Genomic DNA, 14,155 nt, shown 5'->3' on the forward strand with positions numbered 1-14,155 from the left:
CATGACTGGAACTTATACATTCAATGCACAACTGCACTATGAACATGTGACTCTACTTCATGTACCTGCAGCCCCTTTATTAACTATTCTAGGGGGGCCTCTATAGCTCTTACCAAAAAAAACTATTCTAATGTCATAAACACTCGTATATATTAATCCTATATATGTGCTTTATTTTAGTATCATTACAAACTCAAATATCAAAGTATTTGGGACATACAAAACGTAAATAAAAACAAAGTGCAATGATTTCCGAGTTATTTTCTAATTGCATCAAAGAGGCCCAAGTTGCTCTTGGTGACGTGGGGCTGATGCTGAGTTCCTGGGTGCAGAAGGTTCTCTGTAGGGTTCACCAACACACTGACAGGATCCTTATCAGGGATTTTAATGCCAACCCAATTACAACCATCATGGTCACATACTCAACTACCAACATAGCATCAGAAGAGGAAACAGAGAAGTTCTACGAGGACTTTACAACAGCACTATGTGATGTCCTGAGTCATAGCTTCTGAGTAATTTGGGTAACGTCAATGTTTTTGTAAATATACACTCATTCTAAAGTTTATGCCTGCAACACATTTTAAAAAAGTTGGGACAGGAGCGACAGAAGACTCCATAAACACCATTCTTCAGGTAAACAAGTGAACTGGTAATAGAGCTTCATGATTGGGTATTAAGGGGCATCAAATGGCTCATCAACTGCATGGGCAAATAGTGCAACAGATTGAAAAACATTTCTCTCTTTTCTCTCTCTCTTAGTCAATCATTTTCAATATTAAATATCTTGTCTTTGTTCTATATATTAAATTGAATAAAGGTAGAACTTTTTTTTTCCAAATCACTGAATTCTGTGTTTATTTATGTTTTGCACAGAGTCCCAGCTTTTTTCCAGTTGAAACTTGTAAATGTGATGTTACCTTTGATTACAGGAGGTTGATGACTTTGTTCCTGTAAGGATCATTTTGATCGCTGTAGCCTCCATCTTTGATCCACTGAGTAATTCTGGTAAGATCGTCCTTTGTCATGACTTCCTTAAGTTTCAGCAGGTTGAACCATTTCTTTACCATGCCTTTACTGTGTTGAATGTAACTGTTTTTAAAAGTGGCAAGCCTGATTTGACTCTTTGGGTTGTCCTGAAAGTCTTTGTAGCCCTTGGTGCTATCCAACATGAATCTCGGCAGTGCACCGAGGCACGTCAGTTTGAAGGCGCCCACAACATCACCTGCAGCTATGGTTTTAGCTACTTCTGTTCTGAAGGCTTTTGATTTTGTACTGACAAACTCCATATGGATTTCTTTGGGCACACAAACAACTATAAAATACCGGCCATGACCTTTGGTAATCCGGTTGGGATCCAAAGGAGATGAGTTTGGTGCCAGTTGATGCATGGCTTTTGCGAAGTTGCTCTTCTCTTCTTCGTTCATAGCATCCCGTATACTACTCACTGGTGGCTGATGATCAGCATGGATGAATCCTCCAACTCCTTGACATTGAAATTTATAGTATTGCCAGTCTTTATAAAATCCTACTTTTCCAACCTCATGCTTAAGTATAAATTCACTTTCCCTTATTTTTTCTATTTCGTTTTGTGCAGCTCCCTTTGCCATGTACCAGTCTCCTCCTCTCATCTCTTCAGTCCACACTTTTCGCTGGATGAAAGGCTCCCATTGGCCTGGCTGTCTGCGGAGAGCATTGGCCTCCACAGATCGGAGGCGGTTTGCTTCAGAAGCGATCTCTGTTTCACTTGCGTCTGGTGTCATGCCTCGTGCCAAAGCGTGAAACAGGCAGCCCCTGCCCTTGCTGTCTATGATCATTGTCTCGTTACTGATGCGCACATCATAATGGCCGTCGGGATATTGGTCACTCTGTGGTCTGTAGATCAGTGTCACAGTTTGACTGGGGGGTCCAGTGCCTGGGCTCACCTCCTGCATCTTGGTAAGTCTGCCATGGCTGTCCTCTGTGAGGATGACAACCTCAGTGCCAGTGGTTTCTGACAGGACTCTGATATCAAGAATGGTGCCTGCAGTCTCTGGATTCATGATCTTTTCAGCATGTGACTGTGAGAGTTCACCTGCCTCTCCTGTATGTTCAGGGTCAACTGGCATGTATGCAATGTATCTGTTGTTCTGTGCAGCTCTGAGTTTTTCCTCTGTTCTGTCACTCTTAAAAATAGTTCTGAAACCATTGCGAATGACACCATTTATTTGACTTTGAACATGTGAAACAACACGACTGGAGAACTTCTGGTGGAACACCTCTACCAAAGCATCAGCCAATAAAACACTGATGATGTCGGCTAAATCCTGCTTGAATTCTTTCAGCAGCTTAGTGTCTGATTCAGATAGCTCAATTACATGCACTTTCTCTGAAAAACCTTTTCCTTTTTTATATATATTCATCTGTTTGTGGAGGTTTGAGAAAAAACTGCTGGAGAGGCTGACTACTGTAAAGAAGCTGTGTACTTCCTGTACAGTCTTGTGGACAGATCGCAAGAATTGGACCATCTCCAGTGTTGTTCCTTTGGCCTCTGCTTTAGCACTGTCCAACAGTGTGGAGATGGATGAGTTGAGCTTGTTCTGCCAAGCAAGGTCTGCATAGATTGATTGTACTGCAGTGTTGCCTATCACTCTGAAAATGTCCAGCAGTTCAATCTTTTTGACCACCAGGAGATCATGAGGTTGTGCTTTATCTTCAACATGGGAGAGGACAATGACTTTTACTAATGCAGTGAAGGGCTCTTTTTCCATGTTCACTTTCACGTCGTCAACAATTCTCCCTTTCATCTTACTTTTGATTGTGTTGAGAATTTCTGTCAGTATTTTCTCTTCTACCTTCCCAACTCCATACATAGTGATTTCCTCTGCTGCTTTTTTAGCAGTGTGTTTTAGGACGTTCTTCATAGTTGTCTTTGTGACTACACTTGAACAGTCTTTAGTCTGCTTGGAGAGAAATTTTGGCAACAACTTCAGCTTTTGTCCAAAATCCTTAATTGCCATTTTAGAACCTTTGAAGCCCTTTGCAATCACCTTTCCAACTCCCAATGCAATGAGAGATACACCAATAGAAATGGCTTTTCCTGTAGCCCATGACTGCCAGCTGAAATCTCTTGTCACCATGCCACATATGCCAGAGATGCAGTCTGATATTCCTTCAGAGATGAGTCCCATGCCAACTTGAACAAATGTACCAACAGTAAATCCAATGAGCAGTGCACCTGCAATTATCTGTAAAACTCCGAGAGAGAACACCAGCAGAGCTCCCCATGGGAAGCCAGGCTCCTCTTCCACAGAAAAAACATATTTCAGACCTTGATTGTAGAGGTTGTAGACTTCCAGTTTGAGATTTTCATCTGCACTCTGCACCAGAGAGAAAACTGGTGATTTATTGGCCTCTGCATGTATTTGTTTATTCTCTCCTGTCTCTTTTTATTTGATCATTTCCAGCTTTTGGATCATGTCATTGATGTTTTTATTGAAGTAATTGAGCATCACGCACCTGTTTGTTAACTGTTTTTCAAGGCTGGTTGGATTACTGTTGGCTGATTCTGCAGAGGACATTTTTACTAACTGCAGACAGACCATGGGTTCTTCACTGAGATACTTCAGAGACTCCTGTGCCTTCTTTAGATCATCTCTGGCCTTGGTGAGGTAACCTGGATTCCTCTGCTTCAAAGTGCAGTATGCATGACTGTAAAAAGCTATGGCTGCCCAGCTTTCATCTAGTTTCATGGCTTTTTCAAACAGTTTGGTACCGACATCCCATTGTTTGTCAATCAGTGCCATATTCCCAAACTTGTTGTAGTGGTAAATGCTAGAACAAGGTGAAGTCTGACTTTGAGACTGACTTTTTGCCTTTGCCAAATCATCTTTCAAACTTGTTTGCAACTCATTTCTCTTCAGCTGTTCAATTACTTCTGACTTAGTTTGCAGCCATATCCCCCAGAACTCATTCATGATGGCAACAACAACTCGTTTGTTATCTTCATCTGTGTTCTTGTGAACATCTCCAAGAGTTTTGCAGTACTCTGAAAACAGGTCCTCCCTCAGCTTCAACTCAGTCACATCCCTCTTCATGTGGTTTATCTTTTCTGCTGCAAGTCTATCCCTTGTGCTCTTAGCTTCCTCCAGAGAAGACACTGTCCTGAAAGACTGCGGCAGGTGTTCAGTGGACACAATTACCTGAGCAGAACCAGGTTTACCTTTGCGGGCTGTTCTGCCAAAAGCCTGCAGTTCCACTCTTGTGTTCTCAGAGAGGAAGGAGAGGATCACAAATAACCCTCCATTGTTGTTCACCTGTTTGGACACTTTTAAGTCTGTGCCACGGCCGGCAAGGTTTGTGGCTACAATGACATCACCAGGAAGCAGTTCCTTATCTATTTTGCTCAAACTGTCTGGGTCACTGCGGCAGTAAAGAACAACTTTACCTCGGTTGATGCTTTTCAGCTCTTCATGGATCTCTTTTGCTTTGTTAATAGTTTCACAGATCACCAGGGCTGCTCTTCCACCTCTGTATGAATTTGGCAAAAGCTGAGCCATAACCACACGTTTTATTTCAGATTTCCACTCTTCAGCTGAGGTCTTCAGAGTGCCTTCGACCTCAAATAACTTCTTCCTGTTGAATGTTGGCATTTTGCAGGCAGAGAGGTTTGGATATAGGTACTGCAAAAACAGCATGTCTGATTTGCTCCCAAGTGTCCCTGTTGTTCCATATATTTTCCCATCATACTTTTCGAAAAAAGAAATGTTAGAAATGTAGTTTGTCACTACTGAAATGGTGCTCAGTTTGACTTGGTGTTTGATCTCAACAAACTGCTGCAGACCATCACCCCATTTCTTATTCAATTCTACAATACCAGTAGATCTGAAATCCACTGGACAGACGTTGTCATTTTCGACAACATATTCCTGTCCCTCCTTCAGTTGCAGTGCCAGAAAGGCATTCTGAACCCACACTGACACTTTCTTCTCCACCAGATTCTTCAGGAACCCAGGAATGCTGATTTTGTCTTTATTGTTTGTACATGGGGTGAACTGGATCTTCTCTGAGATTAGTTCTGCAATGGGCTTGATAACAACGTCTTCTGAATCATAGAGAGGACAACACAAACCTTCCCCCAGGACAAGAAATTTAAGCTCTGGGATGTCCTGGTTCTCATATGGGCTATGCTTTCTAAGACAGAGCAACCCCATGTCATCCAAAGTATAAACAGTGAAACAATAGGGGACATATTGCTCAAATGTTTGGAAAAAAACAACCATAGCATCCTGATCCACAGTTTGCAGTTTCCTAAGAAGTTCATCCTTTTCACTCTTGTAGATTTCCTCTGTAAATCCTTCTGGGACAGTGTTGGATTCTTCAGCGATGCGTAAAATGTCCATTGGATCCTTGATTTCACTTTCTTCTGTGTCAATAGAGTCAAAGATGGCCTTGAAGAATGAAGCAGGAGGACCCTGTACAAATGTCTGGTGTTCTGCAGACAGGAAGCCATACTGTCTGACGTGGCTCCAGATCATGGTCAGAATAACATTCAGGTGCTGCATGGAGACCATGGGGCTGGACAGGTAGGTCAGCTGCACTCCCTGATCCAGCAGCAGTGAGTCCACTTCATCGATTATGATGCACTGATACCTGCGATCAGGCCTCACATCCTTCATCTCAAATATCTGTCGTAGATGATCTGCGGCAAAGGCTTCGATTGTTCCATAGACCACGTCCTTCTTGTAGCATTCTTTTCGATCTTCATCTTCAGTTTTATTTGTGTTTGTGTCCACTGTCACTCCAAAGTACTTGTAGAAGTTCTTCCATTCTTCTGCATCTCTTTGACATAACACAGAGGAGCTGGACACCACATCTACTTTTTTGTTGCCATTAAATGTAAAATCTTCATGATGGAAATGCACCCTTCATCTTGATGGTGGTCTGTTAGTGCTCCTAGGAGGTTTAAGGCCTCTACAGGTGACCAAAGTCCCCGTGCTACAATATCCGAAACCATCTGGAAAACTTCTTTTGCAGTTGTTGATGCTTTCATTTTCTCTGCACAGGCAAATAAAATATCCAAACACCAGTTGCCTGCAGGAAATGTCCCGTGTGTTTCACTGTCTGCTTCTTCATTAACCACTTTAAGGAGATTCTCAAGAAAGGTCAGAGTGAAGACCTCACCAGAACACAATCCCTGTCCAGTAATCTTCTTTAAGATAGTGATGACTTTATTGTCAGTGTTTGGGTCATTCAGGTTGGTGTGGAGCACCTGAAAAAGAGCCTTCATAAACCTGCATCTTAGTTCCATATCTTCACTGTGAAACTTACCCATGAGGCTTTGCAGGACCTCTGCAACAAACACCAGGGAATCATGGTCCTTGAGCCTTAAAAGCTCCAGATGATGTGAAGAACTGAGACTTTGTTCTTCAATGATGAATCCACGACTAAGCAGAGGGTTTCCTGTTTCCATCACCTCTCTGCTGTACAGAAAATAGTCAGAGATGAAGTTGTTGATGGTTCCGTACACAATGTCTGATTTATAGACGTCCCTGAACGATCCATCAGTTTTCTTCATGTTTGTTTTCATAGAAATTCTGAGGTTCTTGTAGAAATCATACCATTCTGTAATTTGCTCCTCTGTGTGAACTTCAAAGTTCAGCACAATGTCCACTTTGTTTCCCATGCAGACTCGTGTGGCTGCAAACATGGCTGTGACACAGAGGTCTTCTTTCATACCAACCAGTTGTAGCGGTTCACTCTTCTGAGTCAGCATCAGCACACACCACTGCAACATCTGCCTCACTGTCGGCCACCAGCCTTTGGTGTCAAAAACTGCTCTGCAGAGCTGAGACAGATAGTTCTGTAAGTCTGCTGCATTCAATGTTCCACGTTCATTGAAGGAAACTTTCATAAATGGTGCATCTTTTGGTGCATTTTCTGAGTACCGAAGGACACCAGTGGTGATGTTTTTTATCAAATCAATCTCATGATCATCCAGACTCTCCAACATTTTTAATTCTGTAGCTAGACTGTTCTCATTGCTCTTTCGGAGACTCTTTCGGAAATCCTGGTGGAATTTCTCAGGGCCGGCAAAACCAAGAGCCTGTATGACAGAGTGTCCGGACTCATCCGTCCACTCTGGTGATATGTTGTACACATGTACCAACCTTAGGACTTCAGTTATTGAAGCATCCTCTGCATATTTTTGTGACAGTGCTTTGAGCAGAGTCAGCGCCTCTGTTGGGGTCCACTGGTTTGTTTGCACAAGTCTGAGGAGCATTTCAGTGGATTTTGAGGTTTTCAGGTTCAGATACAGGGCTTGAGTCAGGAGGAAAGTCTCAGAATCATTACATGCTGATTGGCTGATGGACTCCACCAGAGACTGCACATGATTGGAGATGTTTTGTAGGGAAACTCCGTCAGATATTTCCAGAGAGAGGACATACAGCTCTGTGATGAACACCTGAGAGTGCTGCAGAGTGCTGAGGGACAGAGGAGCTCTGATCCATTCATCAAACAGAAGTGTGTCCAGAACTGACAGGATCTTTCTCAGCTCATCAGCTGTCAGCTGAGAGACACTCAGATTTCTAACTGGGATGCTGCATTTCAAAGAGAGGATCTCTAGAAGCTCATCACTGCCTGATTCATAGTGAGCCTTAAACTCACCCAGATGTGTTATTAGAACGTCTCGCTTGGACTCATGTTCCTCTGCGATGTCGCTGCTCAGTTTCTCGTGCTGCGCTTTGACTTGTTGGTGCGATTCTTGTAATCTTTGATTCAGTTCTTTTCTCCTCTCCTCCTCTCTCCTCTTTTGCTCCTCCTCTCTTCTCCTCTCCTCCTCTCTCTTCTGTCGCTCCTCTTCCCTTCTCCTCTCCTCCTCTCTTCTCCTCTCCTCCTCTCTCCTTCTTTCCTCCTGATCCCTGAGGGGCTTATTAAAGCAATATTCACACTGAAACTCAATGAGTGGTATTGGAAAGAGTTGGTGGACGATTTTGTAGTATTCACCTCCGTTGTACACTTGTAAACGCCATCCATGTTCTTCATGATATTTCATGGGCAGAGATCGAGACAGGACTTTATCACACTTGCTACATTTCCGGCCCCAAAAGAGTTGTGATAGTGGAAACATTATTTCTGATGATTTGTTCAGCAAACCTGTTTCCCTGAAAGATAAAAAAAGATGAAACAATCAACTCAAAACAGGAACTTCTTCCTTCATGGTGAGAGTAGAAGAAGAGCCTTTTAAGAAATACAGATATTTATATATATGAATTTATCCCTCTGAACCCGTCAGGGTTCCCTCAATTCCCCTCATTCTTTTAGGTAATAAATATATATAAAGCTACAAAAGTCCAAAAGCTATTTAATAAAACTATTACATTTTCAGGACTGAGACAATGGTTCATAGAGTTTTATAATGATATAAATGAACAAAATATACAACAACCTTCTAAATATGTGACACCAAAATCGTTCATCTTAACAGCACATGTTTCTGTGGAAATAATTTTGATTTATTACGATGACCAAATTTAGATTTTTGTGATATTAAATTAATGGACCCTACATTTACACACATGCACACTGTGAACAGTTTTGAACATGTTTTTCCTCTAATTTAAATCTGAAATAATGAAAATACTAATGTGCATTATGTTTGGAAGGAGCTGTTGGCAGGAGGAAAAGTTAATGTACGCGTTAGCGATGCAATGATGTGTTGATTCATGGTTCACTTAATTCAAAACATTACGCTATTATTAATTTTCTATAAATTTTCCATAAATCCTTTTAATCAGTATTTCTGTTGCATGTTAAACATTAAAGAACAATCACAATGTTGTTTCTTTTAACAATGAAGAATTTATCATTAATAAATAAGTGCTAACAAGAAGCATCTGTAATGGATGAATAAGTAGTTCAAAAAGAAAGTTATTCATCATATTCAAGCAGTAGTTTGTAAACTGAATATGAGCTGCAGTGAAAACAAATAACTGAAACTAAGATACATTTAAAACTAAGATAAGATTAGATAGAACTTTATTAATCCCAAAGGACGTTCTTGTGCCAGATTACTCCAATCTAGACTACGCGGGTAAATATAAATCCTTTTTTCAATACTAGTTTATCTAAGAAGAACCTGCCTGTAACTTTTTCTCTTCATCAGTCTTGATGTCCAGACATCTGGAACTGCATCTGTAAACAACAAAAGATATTCAGTTTAACAAATACACTGTAAAATTATATTATCATCAACAATAAGATCTCTGTATGATAATATTGTAATTTCCTGTCCGTTCACCTGACAGATCTGTCACTGTTGTCAACAGTTACCTCAGGTTTCCAGCAGAATGTCTTTGCTGGACAGATTAGAGACGTTCATGGTCTTCTGTCTTCTAGAAGATAACAAACAAGAAAATGACTACGTTTAAATGCACATAGATTTTACAGCATTATTCTGAATATGACAATATTGTGAATGTGATATGGGTCATGTAAACAGCATATTGAGTTTGGATATTCAGAATGGAGCATTTTCAGATTATTCAGACCATATATGGCTATGCTTCCTGCTCCATATGTCAGGAAGTGCTCATTCATGAAAATGGCATCAAAGAGTGAAAACATTTTTATGAGTCTGACCTCCTGTTTTCAGAGATCCTTAAAGGAAAATCTGTCGCTTTAACAGCATCAGCAGTGGAATTAAAAGACCTGCTGAAGCAAAGAAACAGGAATTCAAAGAAAAAAGAACAACTTGCCACAACAAGGCAATCTATGACTGCAGCAGGAGGAGAGGGTCAGGGGAAACTTTTCATTATGGACAGAGGACAGAATACGTGAGGATGTTGCATGAGGATGAACAGCAACTTCATAAACCTGCATGTGAACATATACGCCCAAAACATGTGGCAGGAGGTAAAAATACATCATTATAGGTGTAAGCGCCATTTATCATTTAGCAAGTTTATTTACTGTTAAATTGTATTACTTATTGAGCACAGTGAGAGAACATTTAAATTTAAGGTCAGGGAATATTGCTGATTATTTTTGTAGGACTTTATTCCTGTTTGTTTTGACCTCTGAGCTTTATTTTGTTATTCTCTGCAGATTCCATTGACCTGTGACGAATTAACAGGAAGTGGAATTTTATTGTGGAAGGTTCTGTTAAGTGAATAAACGAGTGACGGCGGAGCCGCATGGTTGTTTTACCATTGGCGTTGCCACCGAGCCGACTCAACGCATAAAGCAGTCTCATGTCGTCAATGTCGTCCATAAATGTAGTTATATGTAGAAGTAAGTAGATATAAAAGTTTTAGAAATATGTAGACTAAAAATAGTCACTATAATAAACTTTACTTTGTAAATTTACAATTATATTATAATTTGAAATGTAGTCAAACAGGATAATGTTGACATAATTATGACACACCTGGACCTCGAAAATTGTGTTCATATCTATAGGAAAATTCAAAACACTAAGAAAAAAGTGAATGTGACAAATTCTCCTCTCGTACACACCACTTAAGAACAACTCTGATCGAGTGGTTCTTGCATGAGGCCAATTTTGTATAAGCTCTTCATGTTCTGTTTTTGGGTCCAAAGGTTTTAACGTGTCTCTGTGATGAACTGTGATAAAATCGGTACAGACCTTCATGATCCTCTCAGGATAAATTCTGGTAAGTTTATTGATCCTCTGACATCTCATCTAGCGCCATCATCAGGTCAATATTTGAATGCGTCCAATGCTTTGGTTTAAGACCAAATACCTGCAGAACTGATGATGTTTCCATCAGCCTCAGCTGCACTCTGGGTTTACTGCTAAATAGCTAATGTTAGCATCAGGTCCAGCACCAGGATGAAGTGACTGAGAGGGTTCTTAAAAATTGTGAGGTGCTGGTTCTGAATTGTCATTTTGAATATAATCAAATTCATTGATTAAACCATGCATTAGCCTCAGAAAGGCTACATGAAAACCACATAGGGCTACCGTCCCTGCACACAACAAGCAGCTCTGTCCATTGTTCTGAAACAACCCCATGACACTCATGTCATGTCATGTCATATCATGTCATGTCATGTATCTCAGCCAGTGATTTTGTTGTTTCTGCTGTTTTTCTCTGAACCATCTGGAAAGCTGTCCATAGGACCTGTTTGGAAAAGGACAGGCACTTTCTTAAAAACAATTGGAAGGTGATTGGATGAACCATTTGTCATGTCTAACATGGGCTGACTTCAACCAATCAGATCAACTCACCAAACCAAAGCTGAAGCCGATTGGGAGAAGAACAAAAACATCTTTTTCATCGTTAAAAGCCTTCAGTGTTGTTCTTTGTTCTTCTTTCAATGAAGAAATCCAGTTCTGATTTAACTGATGCTATCACCGCTAACCTCTTCAGGAGCTGCCATCGTTTGTCCAAGACAAGTCGTTTCTATGGACACTTCTCATGATCGATGCACTTGAAACCACGCCCACAGCTGCCAGTAGCCCCTCCTATGACTGACTCACACCACCTTTGGTACAGACACAGATAATAGCTTGGAACCCAGCAAGATTGATTCTCATGTGATGTCAGGAACAGCATTCAAGCTCAAAGAGAGCACTGGGGAGAAATATTTCACAAAACTCCAGCTGGATTTATGAAATGTCCCAGACCCCTCACTCACGGTGTCAACTAAAATGTCTCTAAACCAGCACAAAAACACACGTGGTCTGAACAAACACGTCACAAAGACCATCAGAAAGTAACAACTGTACATTAAAGTCACCAACAAAACATAACTTTTGCAATCTGGAAGATAAAATAGCAAATTTAAACTTTCAGCAATGCATGATGGGGATTATGTAAATTATGTAGATTATGATTATGTAGGGGTGTCTCTCAGCACTAATATCTACAGCACATGTGAACCTCACAAGCCAGAACCCTACAGCGCCCCACACTGGTTGGACGACGCCATGAACTCTAAACAAGCTTCACCAAATGATGAAAACTGAGACTGGATGTGACACAAACCCACAGAAACATCAACTGACACAGAACATTTCACCACGGAACTGAAGGTCAGTTTTATCCTCATGTAACTTTAATAATAATAATAAAGAAAAAGAGCCCCAAGATTGATTAGTATGAGCAAATATTCAAATTCAGATATAAATTTAAATTATTTAAGTAATTAAATGTTTGTGAAGCTGGAACCATAAAACCTTAAGATATTTTTGTATGAAAATTAACATTATCAAAATAGTTTGCAAGCTTCATCAGCTGTCAGCTGTCGCAAGGTAAGTTTTTCTCTGCATAAAGCTTAAACAGAGGGGGCAAAAACTACAACAGAGGGAGCGAAGCCCCCTTCAGACCCTTCTTGTTGGTCCCTGTTAGCATGTTAAACATTAAACCTGCACTGATATAATTTAGCTCTTCTCGTTTCCAGATTGTGTATCACAATAACATGGAGGTCAGATTCCTCTCTCTATATCAATATGGTTATCACAAATGACTAATTGTAGACTCTCAGAGAAAATCACGTGTCCTGAAACAGATACAGAAATCAGATATTTTAAATAATCTGGCAGCCTTTTATTGAACACATGGAAACATGGCCTCTATGAACTGTAAACCTGCTGGCTCCATTATAGTGAACCTTTAAATATTTTTTAAAAAATTAAACCTGCTATACATTAGCATGTTAGCATAGCATGCTGCTAGCATGACTGTGCATGTGTCATTTTTCAACACAGGGTAACGAGTTCAGACTCCAGTTCCAATTAGTTTGTAAATGTGACGTCAGCAGCTCAGCTGTGATAATTATCACCTTTACCTGACTGGACTGTGACATCATTGGTTGAACAGATACATCTCTGTGCAACATCTCTATTTCCAAAGCAGATATGTGATGAAGCTGACAGGTGAGATCTGAGGCTCAGCAGTACAGATAAATGTGGTCTCTTCTCACTGTTCCCCTTTTAATCTAATGTGTTCTAACGTCTTATTCAAGTGTCATAAAGTGTTTACAACCTAATTAATAACTTAATTGTTAACCATTTATAAAGCATTTAAATGAGGTAGTCTTATTGTAAAGAGGTACCCAAAATATTCTGTTTTGTGAGAAAAAAACAGCTTTTTCAGAACATTTGTTCTTCAACCATCTGCTTTTTTTCATTAATGTGTCGAGTCATGGTTACTTGTGTGAGGACATTCGTTACCATGGTGATGACCACTATTGAGTATTGATCCTGATTTGATGTCTGAATCAAAAGGAAAACTAACATCAGTAAAATTAAACTCTGTTTCCTGCTGACATCATTTCAGCAAAAATTATAATTATTAATTATAATTCTTTTCAATATTTATTTAAATAAATGATAATTTATTCATTTCTAATTAATAAAAATGATAAGCAATTAAATTAAGCTTTGAAAAAGATAAGTAGTTTATCCTGCTGATTGTAAATTATTCATACATCATTAATCATAGCATTTTTCATCTCATTAATGTTTTTTTTAACCAACTGAGCCCCAGAAAGGTAGTCAGAGGAAAATAAACTTCAGTTCATTTTACTTAAAACAATTAATAATAATAATAATAATGATAATGATAATGATAATAATAATAATAATAATAATAATAATAATAATAATAATAATAATAATAATATTGGTTTTTGAAGTGTTTCCTGAGTTCAACATGTCATTAAAAACAAATTAAAACAAAGATTTGGTTTTAGTTTTCTTACCTGCTGGAGCAGCGAGCAGCCAGAGGTGTCGTCTGTTCTCTGCTCCTCTGCTTCTCTCTTCTTTTATAGATCCGCAGTCTGGAAACAGACCTGCGCCTAGTTTCACTTTCCTCTATCGAATTCTCTGAAATCACGTGACCACAGACTCTCACACTCACAATCGCACACACACACGCACACACACACACACACAATTTTGAGCATTTTGATATTGAGTGTCCAAGGCAATCACAAAAGGACACCATTTTGTCTATGTTAAAGGTATAACTGAGCAGAAGGTTTTGCCTAATGTAGAAGAGTGTAGGACCAAGAAAATGTCCCCCACAGTGGCTAGTTCTTCCAAACCAGTTCAATTAGTTCCTCAGATTGGTGGTGTTGGAGCTGCAGAAGGAACTGCTAATGTTACAGTATCAGCAGGCAGTAGAGCACGTGGAGCAGCCAAGGT

At 39.9% G+C, this 14,155-nt stretch overlaps 2 protein-coding genes across 2 annotated transcripts; both read right to left on the reverse strand.

The window, feature by feature from the left end:
- Positions 1-926: 926 nt before the first annotated feature.
- LOC146328604 (uncharacterized) lies at positions 927-5,855 on the reverse strand. The gene has a single exon (XM_084716420.1). The coding sequence runs from the start codon at positions 3,168-3,170 to the stop codon at positions 927-929; it is 2,244 nt and encodes a 747-aa protein (XP_084572546.1). The 5' UTR covers positions 3,171-5,855.
- LOC146328605 (uncharacterized) lies at positions 3,429-8,035 on the reverse strand. The gene is made up of 2 exons (XM_084716661.1): positions 5,859-8,035; positions 3,429-5,820 (listed from the first exon to the last, which is right to left on the reverse strand). Exons 1-2 carry the CDS (start codon positions 8,033-8,035, stop codon positions 3,429-3,431), a joined length of 4,569 nt encoding a protein of 1,522 aa, XP_084572787.1.
- Positions 8,036-14,155: the final 6,120 nt, after the last annotated feature.

Source organism: Lutjanus erythropterus, chromosome 4, assembly GCF_056507025.1.
Source record: "Lutjanus erythropterus isolate fLutEry1 chromosome 4, fLutEry1.hap2, whole genome shotgun sequence".
NCBI lineage: Eukaryota > Metazoa > Chordata > Actinopteri > Lutjaniformes > Lutjanidae > Lutjanus > Lutjanus erythropterus.

Excerpts from the sequence above, each read along its gene's own strand:
- LOC146328604 (XM_084716420.1), bottom strand. The coding sequence starts at position 3,170 with ATGGGACTCATCTCTGAAGGAATATCAGACTGCATCTCTGGCATATGT.
- LOC146328605 (XM_084716661.1), bottom strand. The coding sequence starts at position 8,035 with ATGAAATATCATGAAGAACATGGATGGCGTTTACAAGTGTACAACGGA. Across the intron at positions 5,821-5,858 it reads CATTTAATGGCAACAAAAAA|AGATGCAGAAGAATGGAAGA; the intron begins GTAGATGTGGTG and ends GTTATGTCAAAG.